The sequence below is a fragment of the Microtus oregoni genome, unplaced genomic scaffold (genome assembly GCF_018167655.1).
Source record: "Microtus oregoni isolate MIOR12 unplaced genomic scaffold, Mior012 000000F_ref0000247, whole genome shotgun sequence".
Lineage (NCBI taxonomy): Eukaryota > Metazoa > Chordata > Mammalia > Rodentia > Cricetidae > Microtus > Microtus oregoni.
Window position 1 is genome coordinate 8,661,196 of NW_024543059.1, and position 27,521 is coordinate 8,688,716.

At 39.6% G+C, this 27,521-nt stretch overlaps 1 protein-coding gene across 2 annotated transcripts; it reads right to left on the reverse strand.

Annotated features, from left to right (window-relative positions):
• Nucleotides 1-210: 210 nt before the first annotated feature.
• On the reverse strand, nucleotides 211-25,891 carry Pcf11 (PCF11 cleavage and polyadenylation factor subunit). 2 transcript variants are annotated; one of them, XM_041644021.1, is made up of 16 exons: nucleotides 25,363-25,891; nucleotides 21,672-21,797; nucleotides 19,715-19,903; nucleotides 19,224-19,418; nucleotides 16,933-18,047; nucleotides 15,959-16,139; nucleotides 15,764-15,854; nucleotides 13,307-14,865; nucleotides 9,921-10,020; nucleotides 5,869-5,988; nucleotides 5,323-5,428; nucleotides 4,050-4,233; nucleotides 3,156-3,311; nucleotides 2,593-2,685; nucleotides 1,938-1,973; nucleotides 211-735 (listed from the first exon to the last, which is right to left on the reverse strand). In XM_041644021.1, exons 1-16 carry the CDS (start codon nucleotides 25,552-25,554, stop codon nucleotides 520-522), a joined length of 4,659 nt encoding a protein of 1,552 aa, XP_041499955.1. In that variant the 5' UTR covers nucleotides 25,555-25,891; the 3' UTR covers nucleotides 211-519. The 2 variants fall into 2 exon arrangements, with proteins under 2 accessions (XP_041499955.1, XP_041499871.1); XM_041643937.1 differs by having other exon boundaries at nucleotides 15,371-15,854.
• Between the last annotated feature and the right edge of the window lie 1,630 nt (nucleotides 25,892-27,521).

A 27,521-nucleotide genomic window follows, 5' to 3' on the forward strand; every position in this document is an offset into this window, starting at 1 on the left:
TCTATATGTGAACACATATGTCCTTTTTTTTTTTTTAATTTGGCTTTTCTATTTGAGAAAAACGAAGTTTGAACTTTGTTTCAAGTCCTGGGAAGCTACTAGAAAAAAAAATCTCACATTAAGGATGCTGTTCAGTTCCATTCTTACCCAATAAAAGTATAGAAACACTGTCTTTATTTGATGGTGTGCATAAATATTACACTCCATGGATAGCAAAAATATTTTTTTATTTATAATTTACAGTTCACAAGTGAAAAATCGTACATTTTTACACATACAATTTCATTTTGTTAAATTTGCACTCATCTACAGAACTTTCACACAACAAGCACCTGAAACTGTGCAGGCAGTAGGAAATGCAAATACTAAAATGTATTTATTAACCAAATGGCAGCTGAAGGCCCTGCCTTAGCTGGACAATTTATATAGATATATGTCTCTATATACATAAAAACTTCACCTTCTACATCCAACAGCAGCTTGTGTTAAAAAAAGAAAACCATACCTTTCTCATTTTATTTAAACTGACTCAACTGTATCATTTTCTGTTTTAATTTCAGTGGGTGTTGCTACACTTTCTTCCGAGCAAGCTGGTGGGGCATCAATTTGCTCTTCCTTAACTTTGGGACTTTCACAGGGTTCTTGTAATTCATTTTTGACAATGTTCAACATAATGTTCAAAGGGTTTTCAACTGGTGTCTTGCTGGGAGATGGTGTACAGTCAAAAGAAGATGTCTACAAAATGAAAATCCCTATTAAGTACTAATGAAGGTTCAAACATTAAGTTTTATTCATTCAGACAAGAAACATGCCACATTCAACTACATTGCTTGCTTCCCACAAGTTAATAACATTGATCAGTATGCACTCAACAACGAAGTACATTAACATAAAGTTAGACAGGCTTCAGTATTGAACTGCTACAGAGGACAACCCTGGATGAACTTTGTGATTTTGTGTGTCTAGATTTAATTTTAAATACTCATGGGGATTTTAAGAAATTTTTAAATCAAAAATATACCCTAGGAAGTACTGATCTAGTGATCTAAATGCATACTCTAATCTCCATCAAACCCAGTATCAGCAGGCAACATGCCCCACTGGTTTAGAAAAGTCAAGTTACAAATGGAACAATTTCAATTTCTAAGGCTACTAGACTGCTATGCTTACAATTTTATATGTGGTCATTTAGATAACTAGAGCTTAGAAGAGATGACTCAATGGATGGAAGCAACCTGAGTTCAAATCTCCACAACACATAAAATTTGGATACACAAGAGAATTATCAGGAACCGGTAGACCAGCTAGCCTGGTATAATCAAAAAAACAAGACTCAAGGAAGGCCGGAGACTTAACACCCAAGGCTGTCCTCTGACCTCCACATAATGTGTAACTACCATTCAAATACATGAATGTGCAGACACACAAATTTTGTTTTTTTTTTTAAATTTTGAGGTGGTGTCTATATGGTCCTGGCTATCATGGAACTCATTATCAAGACCAGGCTGGCCTCAAATTCAAAAGATTCTCCTACTTATGCCTCTCTAGTGCTAGGATTAAAGGCATGTGCCACCACACCTAACATAGCAGTAAACAATTCAATAAATCTTGAAGTATCATTCCTCTATATGGTGACTAGACACTACATTAAAAAAAAAAAAAAGACAGGAAATTCTTCCTAGAGCCCTAGAAACTTACTGCCATTGTGATCCTTCTCATCTTTAGTTCAACAATTCTCTGACGGGCCAATAAAAATTATAAAGATTCAAGTAAACAGCAAATAAATTTTAATTTTTTTGTATTTATATTAGTGATAAATAATGTACATCATAACCTGTCTAATGCCAATAGTTAATGAACACCCTCTTCTTAAAAAAATATATGTATTAAAATTTCTTAATGTAAATAAATATATACAATATCCAAAAAGAACTTACATTTTGATAATCTTCATAACACGATGGATGATAAATCTAAAGAAAAAAAAGCAGCTGTTCACATGCATGTTCAATTCTAATACATTATTCTGAAGTGATTTTTCCTTTAAATTTTAAACTGAAGGATGAAAAAACCATTTGGTAAAAAAATAAGAACATAAATTTTAAACTTATCTAACTTGAATATGAAAAATTATTTCTCTTTAAACTTGGCTTTGTGCAAAATGTCTAGCCTTGTATTCAAGAGAATAATGGTTTTAATGGTGAAATGCAGTTAGGCAGAAATCTACTTCTAAGTCTAGAATCAGCCTCACGGCCTGCTATGTAAGGGTAAGCATAGAAGCATATGGTTGCTAGGATACCTCCAAAGGAAACATTCTAACTTTAAAGTCCAGTATCATTTTTACTAACCAAAAATCGTACATTTTTACACATACAATTTCATTTTGTTAAATTTGCACTCATCTACAGAACTTCCACACAACAAGCACCTGAAACTGCAGGCAGTAGGAAATGCAAATACTAAAATGTATTTATTAACCAAATGGCAGCTGAAGGCCCTGCCTCAGCTGGACAATTTATATATGAATCATCTTCAAAATGGTGAGTTTACTCTAACAAAACATGAACTTAACCTTCCATATAAAATAATTACCTTTCCGTCTACTCTAATAGCATTTTTTAAGTGCCATTCTTCCTCCTCTTCATCCCAGTATTGTTCAAACTGTTCTTGACAAATTTCACAACTCTAAAATAAAATCATATAAAATTGAAATGTACATTTGTCCATTAAAATAAAAACCTTTTAAGTTCAGTAAGAAATTTAAAATAAGAGAATTTTAAGCAATGCTCAATGGAGATTGTGGATTATACAAGCCTTCCACATAAAAGGTTAATATCATCTTAACCACTGTTAGTCACAGATGGCATCTACTCCAAATTGGTCATGAAACAGTCATGAGTGATTTTGGGTTTTTGTTGTTTTTTTCCTTTAAATTTCTGTTTTAAACAAATATATTTGTGTATATATGTATGTATATATATACACATACATACATATAAATATATATAATGTTTCATGTAGCCCAGACTGGCATCCAATTCCATATGCTGGGCCTGGTCTTGAACACCTGACCCTCTGTGCTCCCATAGGTGAATTAATAAATGTGTGTAAAGGAAGAAGAACACTGCCAGGGAATTCAGATACCGTTCTATTACCTCAACTGCTCCAGCTGGTCCAGCAGGTACACTTTGGAACTCCTTTTCTTTAGCTGCCTCCTGAGTTTTAAGAACAACCTCTTCATGAACCTTTTCAAAAAACTGGCTTTTTGCACGTTCTTCCAGATCAGCTATTTCTTCAAATTCTATCCAGTCCTTAAAAGGAATTAATATAAAAGATTATGTTCATTAATGTTCAAGCTTTTACTATTTTGTCTCCACTGTAATCCATCTAAAAGTTAAGGGAACACTTTCATACAAATATGCACTGATGTTATTTTAATATGCTTTTTTATAAGACTTGTACTAAGATTACAGCCATATGCCACCAAACCAGGATATGACTGAGACCTTAATGATAATGTCCTATTAATTCTATAGGCACCACTAACTTAAGATAAACTTCATGTATAAGAGATGACTCAGAGCATTTGTTGCTTTTGCAGGACTAGGATTCAGTTCTCAGCACCAACATGGTAGCTCATGTTCATCTGTTAATTCCAGTTCCACGGGTTCTAACACCCTCTTTTGGCCTTCCTCAAGCACTACATGCATGTAGTGCACACCATGTAAACATGTCCCACTCCAGTTTAAGAAACAGTTAAAAGCTCTTAGTAATAGTATGCATTACAAGGAAAAATTAGAAAAATACACTTCCTAAAGGTTTATTGTTTTTAATAATGTGTATGTGCACACGGGTGCAGCACCAAAGGAAGCTAGAGGTGTCAGATCCATGGAGCTGGAGGTGCAGGCAAGATGCTCATACACAAAATAATAATCTATATAAAAAAAAAACACCCTATACTATGGATCAAATTTTACAGCAATTATTTAAACTGATCTACTTCAGAATATAGCTGACATCTAGGTAACTCAGAAGCATGGGTTACTTACTGTTAAACTGTAGTACCAGCGTCTGTGAGTGACTTTTCTGCTAACATCTTTCTCAGTTCTATTTTGCCGATAATGCCAGTCCAAGTGATCTGCATAAACATCTGTCTGGGACGTCGTAAACCTCATTCCACAGGAGTAACACTGAATCCCAGTGTACAGCCGGTTTATAACACTGTCATAACGTCTATTTGAAAAACAAAGTCTCTCAATTTTGAAACATGGCAATGGTTAAAAATAAATAACAAATACTTAAGTTTTCCATATCTAAACAGGAATCAAACAGAAAGATTTAAGTGGAGATTAATGTGTCCCTGACCCTTTTGACTTTAACTCTGGTTAAGGGTGATGAAACAAAGAGCCTACTTTCTTATAAACCTGGCCCCTTATTTTGGTAATAAAAATGGAATAGCACTATAGGCTAACTAACAAGGCAATAGCTATTCATCTGCTTAGTGTGGAGTCACTATGGAGAAGGCATGACAAGTAGCGTTATGGCAAGAAATTTCAGCTCCCTACAATTTCAATGTTCCGAATAATTCAAATGTTCCACTCTAGTTTAAATAATAAGTAATAATATATGCATAAAAAATAGAAAATTGTAATTTAAGTTTATTGTTTTTAATGTGTATGTAAATATGTGCACATGGGTGCAAGTGCCATGGACATCAGATTCCATGGAGATTCAGGTTATGAACCACCTGATGTGGGTGCCTGGAATCAACTCAGGAACTTTGGAAAAGCAGTATGAGAGTCATCTCTCCAGCCCCTAATGTTTACATTCTTATTTATTTACATTTGTTTCCTTGGTATCTGATAGTAGAGCATAATGGCTCCCATAATCCCAACACGCAAGAGTTCAAGGTCAGCTTAAGCTAGAGACATCTCAAAAAAAGAAGAAAATGATAACAGAAAATAAAGATTAAAAACATAAAATAAATATATGAACAATTATTAGTGCCTAACATTTAACTTGAGCAGCAGATATATTTAAAAGGTGGAATTCAAGCCACTGTTATCTAAATAACTGACTCTAATATTAGATTAAAAGACCTGTGTGACAGCTCACTGATAAAGAGGTACTTACCACACAAGATAGATGGTTTGAGTTCAATCCCCACAACCCACAGTGTAAGGGAGAACCAACTCCCAAAGAGTCACCTTCTAACCCGCACAAACACTGCGGCATGCATGTACCTCCACTCTTACACATACACATTATATATCTATACAAACACATGCACATTTATAGTAAAAATTTAAAAACATTACATACTGTTTCAATTCCTCAATTGTGAAATTAGTAAGATCTGGAACATCCTGATCTTCATTCTGATCCTCCTCTTCTTCAGGAAGAGGTTGAGCAACAGCCTCATTTACCTCTGCAGTTGAGAAGATAAGTTTCTCAATACTACATTCCTTTATAGCATTCTTTATAGCAAAACACTGGTTACAAGCATATACAGAGAAATCTATCTGATATTAAGTACATTTGATATGAAGCTTATTGGCCAAGGTACTTAATAAAATTTCTTAAAATTTTGTTTCTTCAACATTCAAATTATTTTCAAACCCCAAGCTACTAAAGATAGACCAGTACACATAATATTTGTAGTAGTCTCAACTAAAACAACTGTGGTCATGAAGACAGACCAATCTTTAGAAATCGTTAAAATTTTCATTATCACTCAAATTACATTTGGTTTTCAAACAATACCACATGCCTAAAATTTCAAGTATGGAAATTTGTCATAACTTATTATATCCTGTAATGTATCTCTAAATTAAGCTTGCTGTATATGAAATATACAACCATACTCACGTGTTGTAGCTGAATCAGGCTGTGACAATTTGATAATTCCTGTTTTTAGTAGTTTTGAAAACAATTCATTTACATCCACCTGACTGAGATGATTATCAGGATATGACTTAGGCAGACCTCCTTTAAAAAAAAAAAAAACTTTTTAAAGGGAACATAAAGATTCATATTAAACATTTTTTCAAAATTGAAGCTTTCTTCAAGATATTCCACCAACAATAAATCTTTTTAATGATGGGCTTAATTATTTGAAAAGCTCAAGTTTTCTTTTTAACAAATCATTACTTGAAAAACTTCTAAAATATAAATATTTAATATTTATATGTATTTACATTAAAGAAAAGGGTATTGCTTGTCAATTGCTTGTCTAGTTACTTTTGCTCCAGATAAAAGCAGGCTACAAAGGACAATAAGCCTTATGATCCTTTTTATGCATGCAACATCATGCCTAACTCCCACTTCCACCTTTCTAATCTGCTAGTCCTGATCTAACCACCTCAAGAAAGTAACTCTCCAAGGATGAAGCAGTAGCGAAACACCTCTTTACACCAGCATTCGGGAAGCAGAGGCAGGCAGATGTCAGTGAGTTTGAGGCCAGCCTGGTCTATAAAGGGAGTTCCTGGACAGTCAGGACTGTTACACAAAGAAACCCTGTCTTGAAAAACAAACACACGAACAAAGACTCGAGTCAAAGCAGTGGTACTGCTGAGTGCATTGTTCCCAAGCATGATCAACCACAGGAACTGATGATACAGGAGTATGAGACCTACAGCCCAGAAAACACCTGCCCCTCTGATGTTTGTTGAATTGAACTTGAAAAGGAATTCAAACCACTGCTAAGTACTATGAACTTTACCAAAGCTTTATTTTTATTTGAATAAGACAGCAATTTTCTCCTTAAAATCACCCCCATTATTTTGCTAGCACTATTTTAAAAACTAATCCTTTAACTCAACTGTAAAAACAGGACAGCAGCTCAGCAGCAGAGGACTTCCCTAACATACTCGACAGCCCTAGATTTATCAGGCATTTTGGCACACCCCTTAATCCCAGCACTCAGAGGCAGGCAGATCTGTTAGTTTGAGGCCAGCCTGGTCTTACACAGCAAGCTGTAGGCCAGCCATGGCTACATGGTGAGACCCCATTTCAAAATAAAATTATATAAATAAATGTTTAGTATTTACCACTGTTACCCATCTGCCTATATCTCCATTCTTCTTAATGGCGGAATCAATTTGTATCCATATCCATAATGCATATATATAGTCTACCCTTAACTGTTATATATGCCCGTCACAGTGCTTTTATAAATATATGTATTTAGCTGTCTACTCAAATATCTGAATGCAGGAATATATCCATCTCAATAATTAATCAATTACAATAGCATTTACATACTAGTTCAACATTTGTATTCTATTAGAAGGAGCTATTTATATGTCTAAGAGAGAGAATTAGCTATGGACTTGGTCGGACGTATCTGAGGTCAGCAGTGATAAAGAACATTCTGATATCAACTCCTGGGATTGGTGAGACGTGAGCTTACGGCTGCCTAAATTTCCACTGCTTATAAAAGAATAGTACCTGCCAAAGGTTGATATGAAGTTAAATACTATTTGTAAGGCAATGAGGTACTATTTGGCACAGTATACAGTATTCAAGGGTGTGGGGGCAGAGGGTGGAGGATACAGCAGATCTGCCACACTTAAAAGTTCTTTCAAGGATGAAGCTTACTAACTTCCTCCTAGCATACATAATGCCTTTCTGCAGCGAATAAGTAAGAATAGAACTAAAGGGAAAGGGCACTTTTTCTTTCAATTAAAGAATATTAAAGGAACCTGAGAGACAGCTTCCTAATAATAGTTCATGCTTCTTAAAAGAACAAGTACAACTTAAGAAGAATACACATAACGCCTCATTCAGTATTCCCAACCCAGGGGAACAAAGCATCATTTCCTCTGCAACATTGCTCTCCCTTGACTGTATGTATACCACAGCTCTCTGAAAGCCAGAAGAAAAGCCATAGTTTTTACACGTCATTAACCTCAGTATAACAAACTTTTCCTAATGAGTGTGTGTGTGTGTGTGTGTGTGTGTGTGTGTGTATACCTGTGTGCAAATGTCCACAGAGGCCAGAGGCACTGGATATCGCTGAACACTACAGGTGGTTATGAGCTGCCTAACTGTGGGTACTGGGAACTGAATTTGGGTCTTCCACAAAGGCAAAATGCATTTGTAAATTCTAAGCCATCTTTCTATCCACAAGAAATTTCTATCCACAAAAAAATTCTTTTTTTGTTTTGTTTTTCAAGATAGGATTTCTCTGTAGCTTTGGAGCCTGTCCTGGAACTAGCATTTGTAGACCAGGCTGACCTTGAACACATAGAGATCTGCCTGCCTCTACCTCCCCAAGTGCTGGGATTAATGGTCTGGGCCACCACCACCTGACTCACAACAAATTCTTTTCTTTTAATTTTTTATGATTTATTTAACTTAATTTTATGTGCATTGGTGTGAAGGTGTCAGATCCCCTGGAACTGGATTTTCAGACAGTTGTGAGCTGCCATGTGAGTGCTAGGAATTGAACCCAGGTCCTCTGGAAGAGGAGTCAGTCTCTTAACCGCCCGCTGAGCCATCTCTCCAGCCCCAACAAATTCTTTATTCAACAAGAAAAACTAGTTTCTAAAGAAAAATATATTCATATGGCATTTAAAAGTTACAAAGTACTTTTGCACACCTCATTTTATTTTCTTTTAAGAAAAATTCCAAGAAATACTGATACTATCTCTTTTTTTTAATATTTATTTATTTATTATGTACACAATATTCTGTCTGTGTGTATGACTGCAGGCCAGAAGAGGGCACCAGACCTCATTACAGATGGTTGTGAGCCACCATGTGGTTGCTGGGAATTGAACTCAGGACCTTTGGAAGAGCAGGCAATGCTCTTAACCTCTGAGCCATCTCTCCAGCCCCTATCTCTTTTTTTATAGAGGAAAATAACCTGAATAGTCGGAACACTTGTTTATGACTGGCCCAACCACAACTATACAATGGGGGGCAGGGGAGGGGGACGACAACAACTACCTAATCCTAATTGTCCATCTAGAAATTATAAAACTATGTAATAAATTCAAACTGACACAATTTTAAGAACTTCATAAAATGTAGTTTCATGAAAACCTCCCTAGTTTGTAAGTTATGAAACATTCTTTAAAAATTTGTGAAGTAACAATACTATGTTAAAAGTACCATTTGTTTGGAGGGGGTTTGTTGTTTTGTCCTGGGGGAGTTGTGGTTTTAGTTTGGGATGTTTTTGTGTGTGATAAGGTACTTGCCACACAAGTGAGCTATCACCAAAACCACATTTAGGCTCCACATTTTTTTTTTTTTTTTTTGGATTTTTCGAGACAGGGTTTCCCTGTAGTTTTTTTTTTTTTTGGTTCCTGTCCTGGAACTAGCTCTTGTAGACCAGGCTGGTCTCGAACTCACAGAGATCCGCCTGCCTCTGCCTCCCGAGTGCTGGGATTAAAGGCGTGCGCCACCACTGCCCGGCCACAAGTACATATTTGAAGAAGCTTAGAAATGTTTGTTTGGCAGTGCTCACACTTGAATCCAGGGCTTCATTCATGCTAGGTACCTGGTGTGCTCTAACACTGAGCCATATTATATCCCTAGGCCTTATGATTTAGAAATTAAAACAAGTATCACAACAGTATTGAGGAAAACCAAAAAAAAGCTACAAAATTTCTGCAATTTATTGCTTCCTAAATGATAAACAGCTTATCAGAACAACATTATCATTCCTCTAGCCACTTCCAACCTCTATTCAATAGGTTTCCTTCCCTGATGGCCAGCCTAATCATCTCTAGCCATAAGATAAGGTTTGCATGACCATCTGCCAAACAACATAAACAAGGAGGATAAACACTCTTCAGCCAGATTACATTTCTACAACTTGAACACAATCTCTCAAAAATGCCATTTTCGACACCAACACCTATTCAACAAAAGTTATATATCTTTTGAAAATATCACAATTCAGAAGGACATACCTGAAGGATTTTGAATAAAAGCTCCAGGATTCTGTGGATGAACTGGTAAAAATTGTTGTCCTTGGCCAAACGCTACTGGCTGAGCAACGCCAGTCAGAACCTTTAAGATAAAAATGTTAATTTTAAGAACATCTTTCTGTAAGTACAATTTTAACATTCTAATCAATCACATACAAATTTTCACAAATGTCTTAAGGTCTAAGGTCTGTGATAATAAAGATTTTGAGAGTAACAACTGGTTTACTTCCACAAACTAGAACGCCTTCTCCTATCTGTTTCAGAGTCACAAGGATCGGAGAATAGGTTAAAACTTCCTTTAAAAGTGAGTTCAATGCCAGTGAGTTCAATGCCAGCCTGGTCTACAAGAGAATTCCAGGACAGTCAGAGCTGCGTGGAGAAACCCTATAGGGGATGGGAGAAATACTTCCTTAAAAGTATTTAAAATAAAAAAAGCATGCAAATATAAGACCCACAAACCAGCTGTGTGACTGACCTATGCTATACAAATCACTTGACCCTAAGGGTGCTTTATTTTACAAATAGAATAGGCATACAGAGATAAAACTTTTACACAATAACAGGGACTAGTTATAGTTAGCAAGGTAGAAGACAGAATTCCTAACCTTGGCCTTTTTCCAGTCTGAAGTGTTTCAACCAGGTATGTTGGCACAACTACAATCCCACTACTAGCAACTGGGGGCGGAGGCAAGAGGACTGAAAATGTAAAAATCCTGAGCTATGCTAGCAAGACTCTTGAAAAAAAGCAAAGAAAAACTTTTATGTACAACATGAACTTGAAGTTATCCTTCTTTGCCATCATTTTTGGATAAGGTTATAGCTGAGTTCAAAGTAGATTACAAAAGTCAAAGAGAATTATAAACAAGCAAACAAAACCAAAGAACAAAGAAAAAACCAGCTGGTAACGGTAGCTCCTACCAGTAATCCCAGCACTTGAGAGATTAAGACAGGTCTACTGTTCTGACTATACAATTTTGAGTTCTGGGGCAGCCTGGACTAGCATTAAGACCCTACCTAAAAGAACAAAATGGGGAAGACCTGCAGGGGCTAAATGGGTTAAATATGGTTTAGCGGTACATCATCTGCTGAGAAACCCTCAGTTCAAGCTTCAGAACCATAAAAGATAAAGATTGCAATAAAGTTATGAAATAAGCACTGTACTAACATACAAACTTGGTGTTTGGGATTTCGTTACGTAAACAAATATTTATTAATAAATCTTGTTCGCTATCCATGTGACTTCTTAATAGTGTAAACAACACACACACACAAATAAAGTAACGTCACAGAAAAAAGATTAAACAAAATACAATTATAGAAAATCTAGTAATAATAGTATTTCTTTTAAGGAAGTACAAATTTAACAGGTAGGACAAATATTTTTAACCAAATTATTGGAAATGAACAGAAGACTTGCAATAAAATTTGGAATATGCTTTAAAAATTCTTCTTTTCCATCTCTTTCAATGTAATCCAACTACTGTAAAATGAATCTATCCTAGTAAAGGATCAGCAACTGGAAAAGTAAATTTAACCAAGGATAAGTTCAACAAGCAAATATAAGCAGTCAGAAATCAACAGACTAAAAATATCCCATGAACCCACTACTTTAATACACATTTTTTAAAATGTGTGCAGAAGCTGGGTGTGGTGGCTCATGACTCCCAGCTCCTGAGAGGCAGAGGCAAGTGGATCTGAGATGAGCTCAGTCTTGTTGAGCTGCAGATCTCGAAAACAAAGCGTGGGCTACTGGCGCACACTTAATTCACAGAATTCACAGCACTGAGGAGGCAGAGGCAGGCAAGCAGATCTCTGTGAGTTCAAGGCCAGCCGGGAATACAGAGCAAATTCCAGGAGAGCCAGGACTACACAGAGAAACCTGTCCCAAAATAGAAAAAAAAAGGCAGAATTCAAGGCAAACCTGAGCTATTCCACAGTAAGCTCCAGCTAGGCTGACCTACGAGAAGGCCGCAGTCAGTGGGTGGCTGACTGGAGACAATGACATGACAATACATTTAGAAGGCAAGCAACAAGCTGGCTCTGTTTACATGAATGTCATGCCACTCATTGTATACAACCACAGTTAGCTAAAGACAGTGCTGAAAACAGAAAATAATAATAAAAGTATGGAGAACTTTATTTCTTATCTCACACTAAGGAAAATATCAGTCAAAAAACAGTCTAAGAAAATCCGCTCTACTGGGTTCGTTTAAACAGGGTTCAATATGCTGTTCAAGGTAACGGAGGTCTATAAAAACATTATTAGCATTAAAAAACAGAAAATAACTCCACAAAAGTGCAGTAAGGCCAGCAAGATGGCTCACTGGTAATGGTGCTTGCCAGGGAGCCTGATGACCTGGTGCCCACAGGGGTAGGAGAGAAGTGAGTCTCATAACTTTTCCTCCAACTTCCACAAACACACAAAATAATGCTGTTTTTTACTTTTTAAAAAAAGTAAAAAATAGTTCAGTAGCAGGTAGAGCACTTGCCTATCACACACGAAGCCCTTGTGTATGAATCCCCAGCACTGAAAACAATGAGCATGCCTATAACTCCAGCACCCCACAAGTGGAGACAAGAGAAGCAAGTTCAAAGTCTCCTCCTGCTACAGAGCTCAACACCAGCCAAGGCGAAATGAGACCTTGTCACAAAAATTAAATAAAATAAAATAAAATGGCCTAGAGAGATAGTTTAGTGGTTTGAAGTACTTCCTGCTCTGTTCTTCCAGAGGACCTGAGTTCAGTTCCCAGCAGCCCACAGTGCCCCAATGTTCTGTGTCTAGCCTTTGCAGGCAGTCACAAACACTTGCAAACATACACACATACATACACATAAATTAAAACACAATCTTTTTAAAACAAAATAAGTGTACATGTACACTGAGAAGAAAGGAAGAAATAAAGAGGAAGACTGCAATGGCCCAGTGTCTTGAAGAGTAGCAAATGTCAACCCCAAAAAAACCTCTCATCCCACTTCCTAATATACACATTGTTGGAAGTACATTAAGAATGTACACACTAGCTGGGCGGTGGTGGCACAGGCCTTTAATCCCAGCATTCAGGAGGCAGGATCTCTGTGAGTTCAAGGCCAGCCTGGTCTACAAGAGCTAGTTTGAGGACGTACACCAAAAGCTACAGAGAAACCCTCTCTCGTAAAAAAATAAAATAAAACAAAAACAAAAACCCATCATAAATTACTCTTAAAGCTTTTCCCAAATGCTAGAAACAATTAAAAAGAAAAAAGTTAACTCAACCTTGACTACACAGAGAATTTGAGAGTAGCCTGAACTACAGAACTTTGTCTCAAAAATAAATTTATTTACCTACATATAATTACCACATAATTTTAGAATAACTAAAATAGCTTACCTGTTGAGATGTCTGGATATTTCCTGCTGACATCGAAGTAGGTAAATTGCCAAAGTTTCCAAACTGAGAACTCTGAAGATTCTTTTCCTCAAAATAGTGTCCCGAAGCTCTGTTAAGGGGATTTGGGAAATTCTGGTTTCCAGGGCCATGAGGTCCATTAAAATTTGGTCCTTGGGGTGTATCAAATATTTGCTCATGTCTTTGGAACTGTAATCCTTGAGATGGAACATTAAAAGCATTGCCAGGTGGATCAGTATATGGGCCAGTCTGATTGAAAGGTACAGATTCAAGCCTTTGTGAAGGATGATTGTCAAATCGGTTGCCTTGCAGGCCAAGAGGAATATCAAATCTTGATGCTTGCTGGTGTTGTGGCCCATCAAATCTTTGAGGTACACCATCAAACCTTGGTTGAACCTGCTGTCCAGGTGGCCCATCAAATCTCTGTGGACCTGGCTGACCAGTTCTTTCAAATCTAGGACCTGGTTGGCCGTGTAATCCATCAAATCTTGGTAAAAGGGATGGCTGACCTGGCTGTCCATCAAACCTTAAAGAGTGACAACCTTCGAATCTAGGACCACCTTGACCCAGAGGCCCTTCAATTCTCATGCCACCTCCTGGTAGAGGACCCTCAAACCTCATTCCACCTCCTTGTTGAACTAAAGGTCCTTCAAACCTGATGCCAACCCCCGGCTGACCATGTGGTCCCTCAAACCTAAGGTTCCCACTTAGTTGATTATGTCCTTCAAATCTCAGACCAGCTACAGACTGACCATGGGGACCCTCAAACCTCATTCCAACTCCTTGCTGCAGCAAAGGGCCCTCAAATCTGATACCACTACCTGGCTGACCATGAGGCCCATCAAACCTAATTGCAGACCCTGATGGACCATGACCCCCCTCAAATCTAAGTCCACCTACAGGCTGACCTCTAGGATTTTCAAATCTAAGACTGCCCACAGGCTGTCCATGAGGTCCCTCAAATCTCAGACCACCCACAGGTTGACCACGATGTCCTTCAAACCTGAGACCACTCACAGGCTGACCCCCTGGCCCTTCAAATCGCAAACCACCTGCAGATCCCTCAAACCTCAGACTAGGTGAACCATCAAATCGAAAGCCACCTCCTCCTCCTTGACCAATTGGCCCTTCAAACCGCAGAGGTGTTCCTACTGGTCCTGGAGGACCTTCAAATCTCAAAGGGCACCCACCTCCTAACTGACCTTGTGGTCCTTCAAACCTCATAGGGCCTCCTCCCCCCATTTGTCCTGGTGACCCATCAAACCGAAGAGAACCTGGTGCAGGAGGTCCATCAATTCTAGGGCTTAATTTATTAGGTCCTTCAAAAATCATCTTGCTCGGGCCATCTCTCGTCACAGATGGCCTACCAGGTCCATCAAATAATGGCCGGTCTTCAGCTAAAGCTGTAAGTCGCTGATTTGTATCAAGGCCAGCAAATCTTGATGTTGGGCCATCTACAAATGTTTTATCTGAATCTTCATATCTAGGTCGCTTAAGTGGAAAACGATCATTGAATGGAGATCTCTGCTCCTCTCGTACACCTTTTAAAAAGAAAAATATATATCTTCACTACAATTGAATTTAAATTACTCCTTTTTATAGTTATCTAAAAACTTATCCAAAGATGTATTATCTCATTACATTAGTGGGTAGGGAAGGGACAAACAGCAACAGTAGGTTAAGAAGATGCCCTTCTGATTCAGATATACCTGGGGTTAAAAAAATTCCCATCCTGTCAAGGTACTTGTCATAGGACTTTGAGAGCAAGTTACTTAACATCTCTAGTTTTGTTTCCTAGTCGTAAAATTAGAATACACATTTGCTTGGGTTTTGTGGGGGCGTAATCAAATTAAATATACATATAAAAAAATTAGGTCCCTTCCCTTTCCATGGGAGGGTGAAGGAAAGGCAAAACAGAGATACACACACACATACACACACACAAAGAAGTCTGAATAGTGGTAAGATTCAGCCCCACTTAGCTTGTTCATTTTCCCTTCACTGCTGTGTGATTCAATAGGCATAATCTCATTTAACTTTTTCTACCTTTAGCAGAGACTTGCTCGTCATGTCTTCTCCGGCCCTCATGGGGTGAAAGATTCTCAGCATAAGTACGACTCCCAGATACAGGAGAAAGACGTCTTGTTCTTTCACTAAATTGTTCTTTTCTGTCAAACTGTGCTCCACTATTCCTACTTGCATGTTTACTTTTGGATGGCTCACATTCTATTCCAGACAACAAGGCATCAGTCAAAGGGTAGTCAAAAAGATCAGGATCTAAGAGATCAAGTCTTGGAAATGAATGCTGAACCTGTGTCCTTTTCAGTTTTGCTTTATGTTCATAGTAGGTTAATTCAGCATCAGATAAGAGAGGTTTCTTTTTTAATCCACCTTTATTTTCTTCTGTAGGACTATCCCGTACATTGCATCTATGTTTACCTTCTTGATACTGAAATAGCTGTCGAATTTGATGTACAACAACAAGGAACTCATCCTGTGTAATTTCACCAGAAGCTAAACGTTCACTCGTCTGCATAGGGATGATAAAATGAAATGAAATATTTTAAATATTAAAAATACAAAAACATGGGCAAAAGAACATAATGACTAGATGAGATTAAACATAGTCACTACCTTTTGAAGTAATTCTCTTTTGCTTGCAACGGTTAACTCTTTAGGAATCTGAAGATTGGCATCAACACTTAATCGATGTTGCTGCTTTGGGGTTCGAGGTGACAAGATTCCTTTAGTGCTTGACCAGCTCTCCCTATGCCTTAGATGAGGAGGTTTACTATGTTCATCACTCTGCTGTAAGCTGAAACCACAAAAGCAGTGTTACTTCAAAGTATTTATTTAAAAAACAAAACTCCCAGGCTGTACTTAAGAATGCTTTAAAGATCTGATTTAAAAAAAAAAAAAAGTACATAAAATTTTTTTGAAAAAGCCAAATAGAGTAAGAATTCTGATTTTTAAAGGCTGAAGATTTGATTCGGGGGGAATGGTTGCTGTTTGGTATGTGCAAGATCCCAGGTTTGACCCCTGGCAGCAGCAATAGCAGCACCACCCCCATTCCATCCTCACCCTAACCCCATCAAAAAGGAAAACAAGCGGATGGGATAAAATGATGAATTCAAGGACAAAGTGGGCTAGCAAGCATATTCCAGGCCAGGTGGGACTACATAGCTCGACCCTGTGAACATCAATTAAAAACAAATATAAAACCAAGTAACTTTGTTTCTTACATATAAACATAAAACCAAGTAGATTAGCAAACCTTTCTAAACTTTCATGTCTCTATGAAATAGGAAGTATCTAACCCACTGGGTTGTTTTTCACAACTAGAAAAACAATTATAACATTCAATTAGTATCTTCTGATGTTAAATTAAACTACCTTTAAAATGCATATTCTAAAGCCAGGAATAATGGATCCTACCTATAATCCCAGCATTCGGGTGGCGAAGGTGGGAAAACTGCCATGAGATGGAGGCCAGCCTATGCTACTCAGTGAGTTCAGGCTAGCCTGAATAAAAGTGTGAGAACCTTGCCTTAATAAAGTAAAAACATCAAAATAAAAATCATACTTTACCAAAAACATCAGCAACATACCTTTTATTTTCTTCCCAACCAGATTTCCATCTTTTGGCAGACTTAGAGCTTTGCCAATTCTCTATATTCTCCTTTGGCTCAGCACCTGACTTCATAGAATGTTGACTTGCAGTTTCTTGCGGCCGTTCCTCATCCATCTTTTTCAGTCGTCTGGGATCTCGAACATCCTGCTTAGTACTTCTCTTAATATTTCTTTCTTCTCTGGAAGATTGTGGGAACTCTTCCATATGTGACTGTTTAAGTCCTGACTGACGCATCTTTCCAGCTTTGGGGGTCAAAGTTGGAGACATACTACTTCTTTGCCTTCGTTTGGGTGACCGTCTATCTCTTCTCTTTGGGGAATGTATAATCGGTGATCGAGACTTAGGTGACCTTGATCTGGATCTCTTTCGAGTACTTGATCTCCCTGGTTTTGTCCCCTGTTTATCCAATTCTTCTGTAACCATGTCCGGTTTTTGGACAATGCCATTTATGATTTTATTTCTACTTCCCATCAGTCTGTGTTCAGATGATTTCATGTGGTCATCTTTATCCTTCTTTTCTGTAGTTTTTCTTTTTTCTTTTACATCCTCATCTTTGCCCTCAGTTTTATCCTGAAGATGCTTTTTTAATCGTGGATCTCTCTTGTTCATATCAGACAACCTCATACTTTCAGAGTCTTGATTTTTCAAGTCCTTTGGGTGTGATAATTTGTTTTTCAAAGGTGATGGTGATTTAGATTTAGATTTAGAATCTAATTGGTCAAGTTCCTTCTTGGTTATTCTTTCACTTGATTTACTTTTTTCTTGCTTGGAGGAATTTAGTTTTTCAGAGGGTATAGTTTTACTTGTTTTAATATCAGACTGATTTAATGTGTTCATTACAAATTCTTTCCTATGACTCTGTTCTTTGCCATGGGATGAATGTTGGCTCATCCTGTTAAGACGAGGATCCCGGTTAGTTCCTTTCAAGTCTTGAATTTGTAAGGATGAACCTGGTCGGCTCTTGTCAGATTGCACAGGAACCTGATGTGGAGTTTTAACAGTCATAGTGGGAATCTGTGAAACATGTAACTTAGATGTTCCTGATCCAGGACCCAAGTTGGCTGTCTCTTGCTGAACGCTAAGAGATACTGCCTGAAATACAAAATGTTCATGTTAATACCATAACCCATGAACACTATTTTATTTCCTTGCCATTACATAGACTATAGTCAAAATTAGAACATTTTTACTAAATTTATTCGCTTGATAGTGCGTTATTAACACTACACACTTTTTTGGGAGGGAAAAGAAAGAGGGTAAGGGTCTTAACAATATAACCCAGATCAGACTGGACTTGTCACACAGACGTTTGCCTATCCCTAGATCCCAGTGCTGGAACTAAAGGCAAGCATCACCAAGCATGGCAATACTCTACACTTCTAAGGTAAAATAAATATAAGGAGAGAAAGTACAAGCACTTAAAACGATCTTGCTTCTTACCAGGCCTTTAACCTGTATTTTAGAATATAATTTCTACTACAATAATTCTTCAAAACTATCCAATATTGTAAACCATGCTGTTACTCAAAAACAATTACATGACTAAACTCCAACTGCTCTGTACAAAAAGACAGGGTGATTCTAATTAAACTTCGTCATAAAAGCATTTCTCAAAACATTAATGAACTTTTATAAAAACTCCGTCTTTCTATACCTCAATCTCAAACTTGGATGCTAAGTAAAAAATAGAGTGTTTGATGAGTACAGATACATACACTCTCGGGTCTCTATATTTGTAGCTTTTGTAGACTTTTAGAAACATGATTTGTTCCTGAATGTTAAAGACATTCACTACAATATACTTACTATCTTAGGACTAAAATATTAAATCTCCATGAAGATAATGGGAAACAAACTACAGTGCTACCTCGATAAGAATAAATGTTTCCCTAGTGTTTTGAGACATTCTGCCTGGCTGGCTACAAACTTGCCGTGTGACTAAGGATGACCTTGAACTTCTGATTCTCCTGCCTCTGGTTCCCAAGTGCAGATTAGAGACTTGTGCCATCAAACCTGGTTGGCTGTTATACGGGAGAACCCAATACTAGCCATATATATATTTTACATCCTAAGATAGTAATCTAGTAGAAAATACTGAGAAACAAAATACAGTTCACAACCAAGTGTTTTATAGTAAGATTATAAAATTTTGGCTTAATACAATTTTTAAAATAAGTAGGAAAAACATCAATAAAATACTCATATACAAAATAACTACTTCCCTATTAGAATGTTTAAAGATTTAAACATCAAATCTCCCTTACTTACCAGTTGTGCCTTAGCTTGTTCTAACTCAAGCTCCAGCTTTTTCTGCTGAAGCTCTAATAACTGTTTTTGTTTTGCGAGTAACTGCTGCCTTATTAGTTGTTCTTGGGTAAGATTCTTTTGTATTTCAGGTACAATTGGAGGAGTGGAGATACTGGGGGAACTGACCACTGGGCCAGGTGTTGAAGACTCCTCAGGCTATAAGAAAAAAATACTTTTTAAGCAAAACATATCATAGCTAAAACTAAAAATTATCAACTTTACCCTACTATTATTCAAAGTCACAAATCTTCAATCACACTTAAAAGTACACACACACAAAAATGCTTAGGCATTTAAAATGGCAAATGTTCATAGTAAGTCATTTATTACTATATACATGTATTACTTTTTCAAATCAAAATGATTCTAGTTTTACTTTTTGAAAAGTTTACAGAAGTTAGCGCTTGATAGTCAAATTGTTTAGCATATAAGCCATTCATATAAAGACTTACCGATTTATTTAAAAATTTTGGATTCACATGGATGCTAGATGTATTCACATTAGGGGGCAGAGGTTTAATAGGCCAAGCAGGATCTAATGAATTGACTCTGACATCCAAAGCATAAAGTTTCTTCAAAGGGAATATTTCATCCCATGTGGAACGTAATTTAAATAAACTTTTTCTAGTATTTTCATCCACCTAGAACAACAGAACAATTCTCTGGCTTGTTAAGTTACTATAGAATGTTTCATATACTAAGTAGAAAGCTACCTGCCAATTCACACATAGTATCCATTTGTACATTAATATCAAACATTTGATTAAAGTTAATAAAGCTACTCCTCAAAAAAAAATTAGAAAAGTACTTATCTAACAGACTTCAAGCAAGCAACCCAAGCAACTTTTTGCATTTTTAAAAAGTCTCCATATAGTAGGGCTTAATATAGTATTTCTAATAAACTCCCTGGATAAACATAAAACCAGAAATGGTTTACCTGATGGCCAATGTCTTAAAGTTACTTGCTAGTAACATACTGTCATAAAAGATAAAATTACCTAGCCAATCTAACACAACACACTACGACTATTTTATCTATGAAATGCTATACTTTGGGACAGAAAACACCCTCATATTTTAATTGACAAAATCCTAGCCAAGGATGGGCATTATATAACTTGCCTACTCATATTGTAATGGATAAAATTATTTTTTAGAAAACAGAAAAGCCCAGGACTTAGTAAGGCAAGTTTTTAATTTCAATCTTCTTATCTATATTCATATCTTTAGAGAATGTATTTACAAGGTAATTTTTATGAAGTATAATAAAACTAAAATTAGCCGGGCGGTGGTGGCGCACACCTTTAATCCCAGCACTTGGGAGGCAGAGGCAGGCGGATCTCTGTGAGTTCGAGATCAGCCTGGTCTATAAGAACTAGTTCCAGGACAGGCTCACAAAACCACAAAGAAGCCCTGTCTCGAAAAAACAAACAAACAAAAAAAAAAACTAAATTTAGATTCAGTAAAAATAATACCAAACCCCCAAATAATGGGAACATGCCAAAATTGAAACCAGGTTAAGTTGCTCTAAATTACTTACTGCACAGTGGGCTGATACTTTTTTAGTAATACAGCTCTCCAAACTATTCCTATGTATTTCTATCCCAAGATCTAATTGTGGTTTTTTTTATTAAAAGAAAAACTGCTGCCTAATTCTAGCACTCGGGCAGCTGTTAAAATATGTCCTATAAGAAGTGTGTCTAATAAAACATAACATAAACTATAAGCGATTGTCAGAAAAGAATCTTTAAACCTAAATACCTCAAGGGCCTTTCTGCTCAATGTGATGGAATTACCTCAGAAAAGCCCTCCTGTTTAACCAAACTACCAATTACATGGTCACAACGGTATATACAATTTCTAGGTATGGCCACTAACAAGCATTTCTCCCAAGCACCAGACAAGAATAGAAGTATTTCCATAAGAACCTGGTCCACCAAGCACACATCCCTTTAACTTACACTTCAACAATGTAACAATGTCCAAAGGGCATTTGGGGGAATGAATAGTAGGAACCATAGACTGAGGCACCCTGGAGGAATATGCCTCCCGCTCCCCAGCACTGGACATTTCAACAACACAAAATCTAGATGAATGCTCTGCAAGCTGCAACTTTTTGCCCACATTATAAACAACTTCACGAGACCCATACTCACATTTTGAAAATACACAATTCTAAAAGCTAATCAAAGTATATTCGCATCTTGAGTGATTAAGCAGCATCTGTTTTAAGGCTCTAATAGAAAAACCTAGCATTTGCCACTTTCCTTGAAAAGGCACTTGACAATCAATGTCCAGGAAAATGAAACATTCCACCACCCAAGAAAACCCAACACAAGACAAGTATTTATTTCATCTGGAACATTATAAAAATTCAATGTTTCTAATTATGTATGTATATATATGTACCTTTTCAAACACACAAATAAATGTTGCAACTAGGTTTTTAGTAAAGGCAGTGAGATACTCTCTTCCAACGTTTTTCACGATAGAATCCATAAGGTACATAACAGGAAGCTTCTCTGAAGAAGGAGCCTAAGTATGAAAAGAAACTGAGAAGTTTAGTATAGGAAATTGCCACCAAGAAATTAGTTAAAAAAGTGTTTTTAAACCTACAATACAGACCTCTAGCTTTGTTGGTACAAAATGCTTTTGATTAAGTTTATAAGCCTAAGTGTTCGATCAAGTACTTGCTTCTTACAATGTTTTAAGCTGTGCACTTAAAAAAAAAAAAAGCTCAGTTATCAAGAACAACCATAACCTCTAGTACTTAATACTCAACCTGATTTCAGGTGCATGTAATAAAAAGGCCTGTGTTCAAAGGGGAGGGAAAATAGTTTCTGTAATCCAAGGGTCAGCTTTGAGATCTGTACTTATGTTGTGCCTCGAAGTACTCTCTCTGGTTTCCCTGGTTAACTTTATATGTTCAAGACTTTGAAACTCTGTTACCTAGAAAATCATTGGTTACTTTCCTATAATCCAAATGAAGAATGAAATTAAACACACTTCACATACAAAGACAATGGCAAGATGCTTAGAACTTGCACATGAACACGCAGAAGTGCAAGCCTGTTATTGATACAAGAAAAACTGGATAGAGGAGCCGCTGAGTCATGTAAGTCAGGTTCAACTTGACTGGAAACCTGGATGTCCTGGAGATTTTCTTCACAGCATGGACTGTCGCCGAAATACGTCTCCTCTTACATGCACAAACCAGGGATTCTAAGTTTGTGCTGAGCCAGTGTGCTGCCGCTGATAAAGGTAGCAGCCCTTCCAAGGCAAAGTCGCCCCGGGTGAACTGCAAAGCCTACCCACCACTGGCTTTTAGAAGGCACAGCAAGCTTCCAGAAAGCATCAGCAGGTTCACAGACTTGTTGAGGAGCACTAAGACTTGCCATAAGCTGTTAACTGACTCCACACGTACCCACGACTTCAGAAAACAAAACTGATTAAGTGAATCCCCAACTACCCACCCCATGTGTACATGAACCTAACTGGACAGTTACCCACAGCTACCTGTAGCTAGAGCAGACTCATACTCCTGGGGTATGCAATGCCATGCTTCACAAAACCAACTGCCCTGACAAGTGTGTGGAAATGCTCTTGCTTCTGATAACACCTTTACAACCAAAGTTGACTAAAGAAATGTTTGGATAACTCTATGAAAAACTTAGGTGCTACTAAAAGGGGTCACACGGCCACTGTGTGTGGGCAAACTATTTAGTACCAACTCGTCAAAGGCTTTATTGCTGTGTCTTCACCTTATCATGTCTTGTTTTATACCATTTAAGTAATTATTGTTCCTTAGGAAGATAAATGGGCTCTTTTAACACCACAATCTGTCCATAGGCTAGAGTTTTGTTGTACAAGTGAAGTCCTTCTATGTGAGACTCTTTGTTGCTACTGCTATCTTACGGGAAGGGCGAAACTGTGAGTCCATTAGTTTAGTATTGCTAAAGAATAAGGACACAAGCATACACTTCCAGAAATACAAAAACCAAGCCAGTTGCTACCAAATGACAGCAAACCCTCCCCTCACCCCCAACCCAGGTTAAGGTTCTTTCCCCAAAGTGACTTCTAGTCTGGCTTTACAAAAATAACCAGGAAGCATGTGCCTAAAACTTTGAGCTGTCTTTTACCAGCAAATACTCCATCTATTTTCACCACTTTGTGTAACCAAATACATAAATACAAGTTTTATGTGGTCAATATATTCTGCACAAAGTTCAGTTCTCCAAGGTCTTGTAGATCCATTAAAAACCAGCAAGGAAGCTTTCTCCTTTGAGTGGCAATCTGAGCTGCTAAGTATTAGGTGCTGTGAATACCAATACCCAAAACATAGCTTGAAAACTTTGGTTCTCAGAAGTCCAAGTGCCGTTCTCTTTAAAAAGGTATTTAAGTCTTCAACAAGGCAAAGCTACCTCTCCTCCGACAACAGGCACGGTTGTCGGTTGTCAACGAAGAGCTAAGCCCGTTCTTCTTATAGCCCACCCTTTAAGAGCAGCTGCTTCACAGCCTCAGCGGGAAAGGCGAATGGAGAGTTGTTTAGCTGTCAAAATGCGCATGATAAACCTGCTGAGCCCTTAAAAAACAAAAACCTCTTTTCCCCCTCTTTAAATAAAGGTATGAAAGGACCACGTGAAACCGTGCATCTTGTGAACTGATTTACCCAAAAGAGTGGATGGACCTAAAGAAGAATGAACCCAAGTCACTTAAAGACTTTTGTTTAAAACACACAACCACGTAAGTAAAAATTCTTGGAAACAGATTCTACACCTTACAAAGGTAAATAAAAAAGACAAATACATATTTTATATGTTTTATTCACAAATTTTATAATACCAGTCACACATTTCAAAACCATTTATTAGAGTCAGACCACTGAGTTTTACACTAGACAGAAACCGTCTCTAAACAATGTATTGGTGGTTGTTGTTAAAGTGGCCTTTTAAAAGGGGTTCACTCTGCTAAAAGGAGGCTCATCCTGATAACTGCAATCACTAACAACTAGGAAAAAAACCTAAACCTTAAGTACAAATTTGAAAAGTAACTTAAAACGTATTAATTGGGAAGCGGCTAAGACTCATTATAACTAAGTTTAACAGTAACTTTGCTTAAATGACATATCGCTCCCACATGAATCCACAGAAGAGAAAGACAAGAGGGCAACAGAACGTGGCCAAAGACCACTTCGGCCAAGGGGTGAAGAAAAGAAAGCCTTCACTAGCAGGGAAGGGAGAAAAAAGAGAAAGAACAAGGAGGGGCTGAAATTTAAAAAAACAAAATAAAACAAAAAACCTCCAAGTATTTGTTACCCACAGGGACAAGTCTCAACCTACAGGTTGGATAAGATCTTCCCCCCCCCACATCCAAACCCCACCCTCGGCCCAATTTCCCTACCACTGGGGCGAATCAGACCCTCCGAGAGGAGAATAAAAGTTTGATCTAACATCCCCCACCCCCAAAATGGGGCTGACGGGTGTGAGCAGCTGCCTGGCTGGCAGGGAATGGATTCTCCGCTCTTCCCTTTCGCATCATGTGCTTTGCAGGCGCCATGTTGAGCTAACAGGCCGCTGCTCCACTCGGGGCCAATTCCCTACACCCAACCCACCAGACAGCTCGCTCCCAGGTCCCCCTTCACCTCCTTCCAACCCGCAGAGCACAATTCCCCAAAAGGGCACTGAGGGAGAGGCCCCTCCCCACCTTCCCGGGGGCTTCAGAGGGTTGGTTTTAACTCTCACGCTCCCAAGACCACAAAACTGCCTCTAAGTCTTCCCCCACCCCCCGCCCCGATCCGAAAGGGCTGTCCCCGAAGCGTGCGAGCGTGGGGACGTCCTCCGAGGTGGCCTAAATAGGGAGTTGGTGAGCGGAAACGGGGCTCCACCCTGCATCCTCCCCGCTCCCTCCCCGAAAAAAAAGAGGCCCACGCTCCCCAGCCCGGGGCCAAAGACCGAGCCGAGTCGGGGGGGGGGGGGGGAGGTCGGAGAGGAGGAAACTCCGTCCGTCCGTCCCCTTCGGATGGAAGCGAGACCTGGGATGAGGCTGACCCTAAAAATCAAGGAGTATGAGAAGAATAGGAGGCTGCGGGGTGTATAAAAACCTTGGCGGTTTGGGCCTCGATGAGAGAGACGATCTCCTTGGCGAAGGGCAGGTTCTCCTCGGCTAGAATGGTCAGCATATTGATGTGCGGTTTGCTATTGAAGGTCAGGTCTTCCAGCGACGACTGATAATCCCGACAGGCGTCCTCCCGGGCCCCCGCAGCCCCGGCCTCGGCCGGCGTCGGCTCTGACATTGCGCCGCGGCCCCCCTCCGAGGTCCGCCGCCGCCGCAGCCGCTCGACACCCCGCCTCCCTGCCTTGCTTCCTTCCTTCCTTGCTCGCTCGCCTGCGACGCCTCGGCCTCGCTCCCCGGGTCTCCGGCGGGCGGCTGCGGCTTCACCACATGCTGACCGCGGAGGGAGGGGGGATGGGGGACGACCCAGGGGGAACCTCGGGGAAGAAACGCCGCCGCCGCTTCACGGGGGGGGGAACCTCCGTCCGCGTCCAGCCGCCGCCGGGGCTTCTTTCTCCACGCACACAAGATGGCGGCGGCGGCGGCGGCTCCAGCTCCGAAAATGTCTGGGGGCCCAACCGCTGCGTCGTGCGAAATGAGCTAGGGGCGGGGAGAAGATGCGGTCAAGGGGCGGGGCCGTTGGGAACACCCGGCGCGATTGGCTGGCCCGCGCGCGCGTCACGGGCCCCGCCCCCGGCTCTTCCGCAGGACGTCCTGGCGCCTCCTTCTTCCTCGGCCCCGACCGGGCTGTCGCCGCCCCTCCCGCTCGGAGGCGTGGCGCCGAGGACGGCCGGCTCTCATTGGCCAGTTCGTAAGCGACTGTTCGGTCATGTGTTACCATAACAACCCGCCCAGGGAAGCCAATAGAGGACGGCTGTTCTCCAGGACCGGCCCAACCGGTTGCACCAAGCTCCACCGGGCCCCTTCCGTCCCGCCTCTGCACTCCTCCCACCCTTGGGCGGCCCCGTCAATCATCCTTCGCCTGCCGCCGGGCGGGGCTGGACTAAGCTGCTGGAGCCACGGCCTCCACTCCCCGGCCGGCCCGTCGCCCCAGTCTCAGGTGCTCCCGGGAGCCTGGGCGGGGCTCGCCCGGCCAGCTGTCCCTCCGGCTTCGAGGCGAGGGAGGAGGTGCCTGGCCTACCCGGAACCCAGACGGGAGGGAGGAACTCCTGCACGCAGCTTCACTCGTAAAAACACCTAGGAAGCCTTGCAGGAGTTGAGTCTCCCGGGAAAATGCTTTGATTAAGAGGTGCCAGCCTGGTCTACAAGAGCTAGTTCCAGGACAGGAACCAAAAGCTACGGAGAAACCCTGTCTCGAAAAATCCAAAAAAAAAAAAGAGGTGCTGTGTGAGCAACGCGCGCGCCAAGGAGTTGGAAATACGAAAGTCCCTCACGTTTTGGGAAGGGTATTCAAAATAGCTACACCCAGCCCTGAGCCTAATAACTCTTATCTTAATCGACTGCACTTCTAAATGGCCTTAGAATACAGTGTCTGAGCCTGTATTCAGGCTCGATCGTTTAATACCAGCACTCAGGAGGCAGAGCAAGGTAGAACTCTATGAATTCGAGGCCAGCCAAGTTACAGCCGCAAAAACCAAGCGTGCATTTAAGGCCCGCACGCAGGAAGTAGAAACAGTCTGATCGCTGAGTTCGAAGTCAGACTAGTCTACAGTGTAAATTCCAGGACAACTAGCGTGATGCAGAAACAAACATCACAAAACAACAACAAAAGAAGTAAACAAAAAACAGTATCTGACCGAGCGGTAGTGGCACACACCTTTACCCCAGCTCTTGAGAGGCAGAGGCAGGTGGGTCTACAGAGATTGTTCCAGGACAGTGAAGGTTACACAAGGAAACCCTATTTTGAAAATCAAAAAAACAATAGCAAATAAATACAGATTCTGAGAAATACGGGAAAATATCTTAGGTTTCTATGATCTGTTTTCAAAATATACAAAGCAAACAATTTACTTTGGCAGGGCTCGATTGGGCTATGAGGCGCTATGGAAAAATATTCAGTTTCTCTCTCTAGAGAGAGAGAGTTAGTTCTTTTTGCATAAACTGATGACATGACCACACTCCATGGCATGGTTAAGGGAAAGGTTTTTATTGTACATATAAGAGAGAGAACAGCCAGAGGCGTCTGGTAGAGTCCAAAGAAAGAAAATGGAAAATGACCAGCAGACTAAACATGACCAGGAGTATCTG

Excerpts from the sequence above, each read along its gene's own strand:
- Pcf11 (XM_041643937.1), bottom strand. The coding sequence starts at position 25,554 with ATGTCAGAGCCGACGCCGGCCGAGGCCGGGGCTGCGGGGGCCCGGGAG. Across the intron at positions 19,904-21,671 it reads TTATTTGTGTGTTTGAAAAG|GTGGATGAAAATACTAGAAA; the intron begins GTACATATATAT and ends CTGTTGTTCTAG. Across the intron at positions 736-1,937 it reads GTTATGAAGATTATCAAAAT|ACATCTTCTTTTGACTGTAC; the intron begins GTAAGTTCTTTT and ends TTCATTTTGTAG.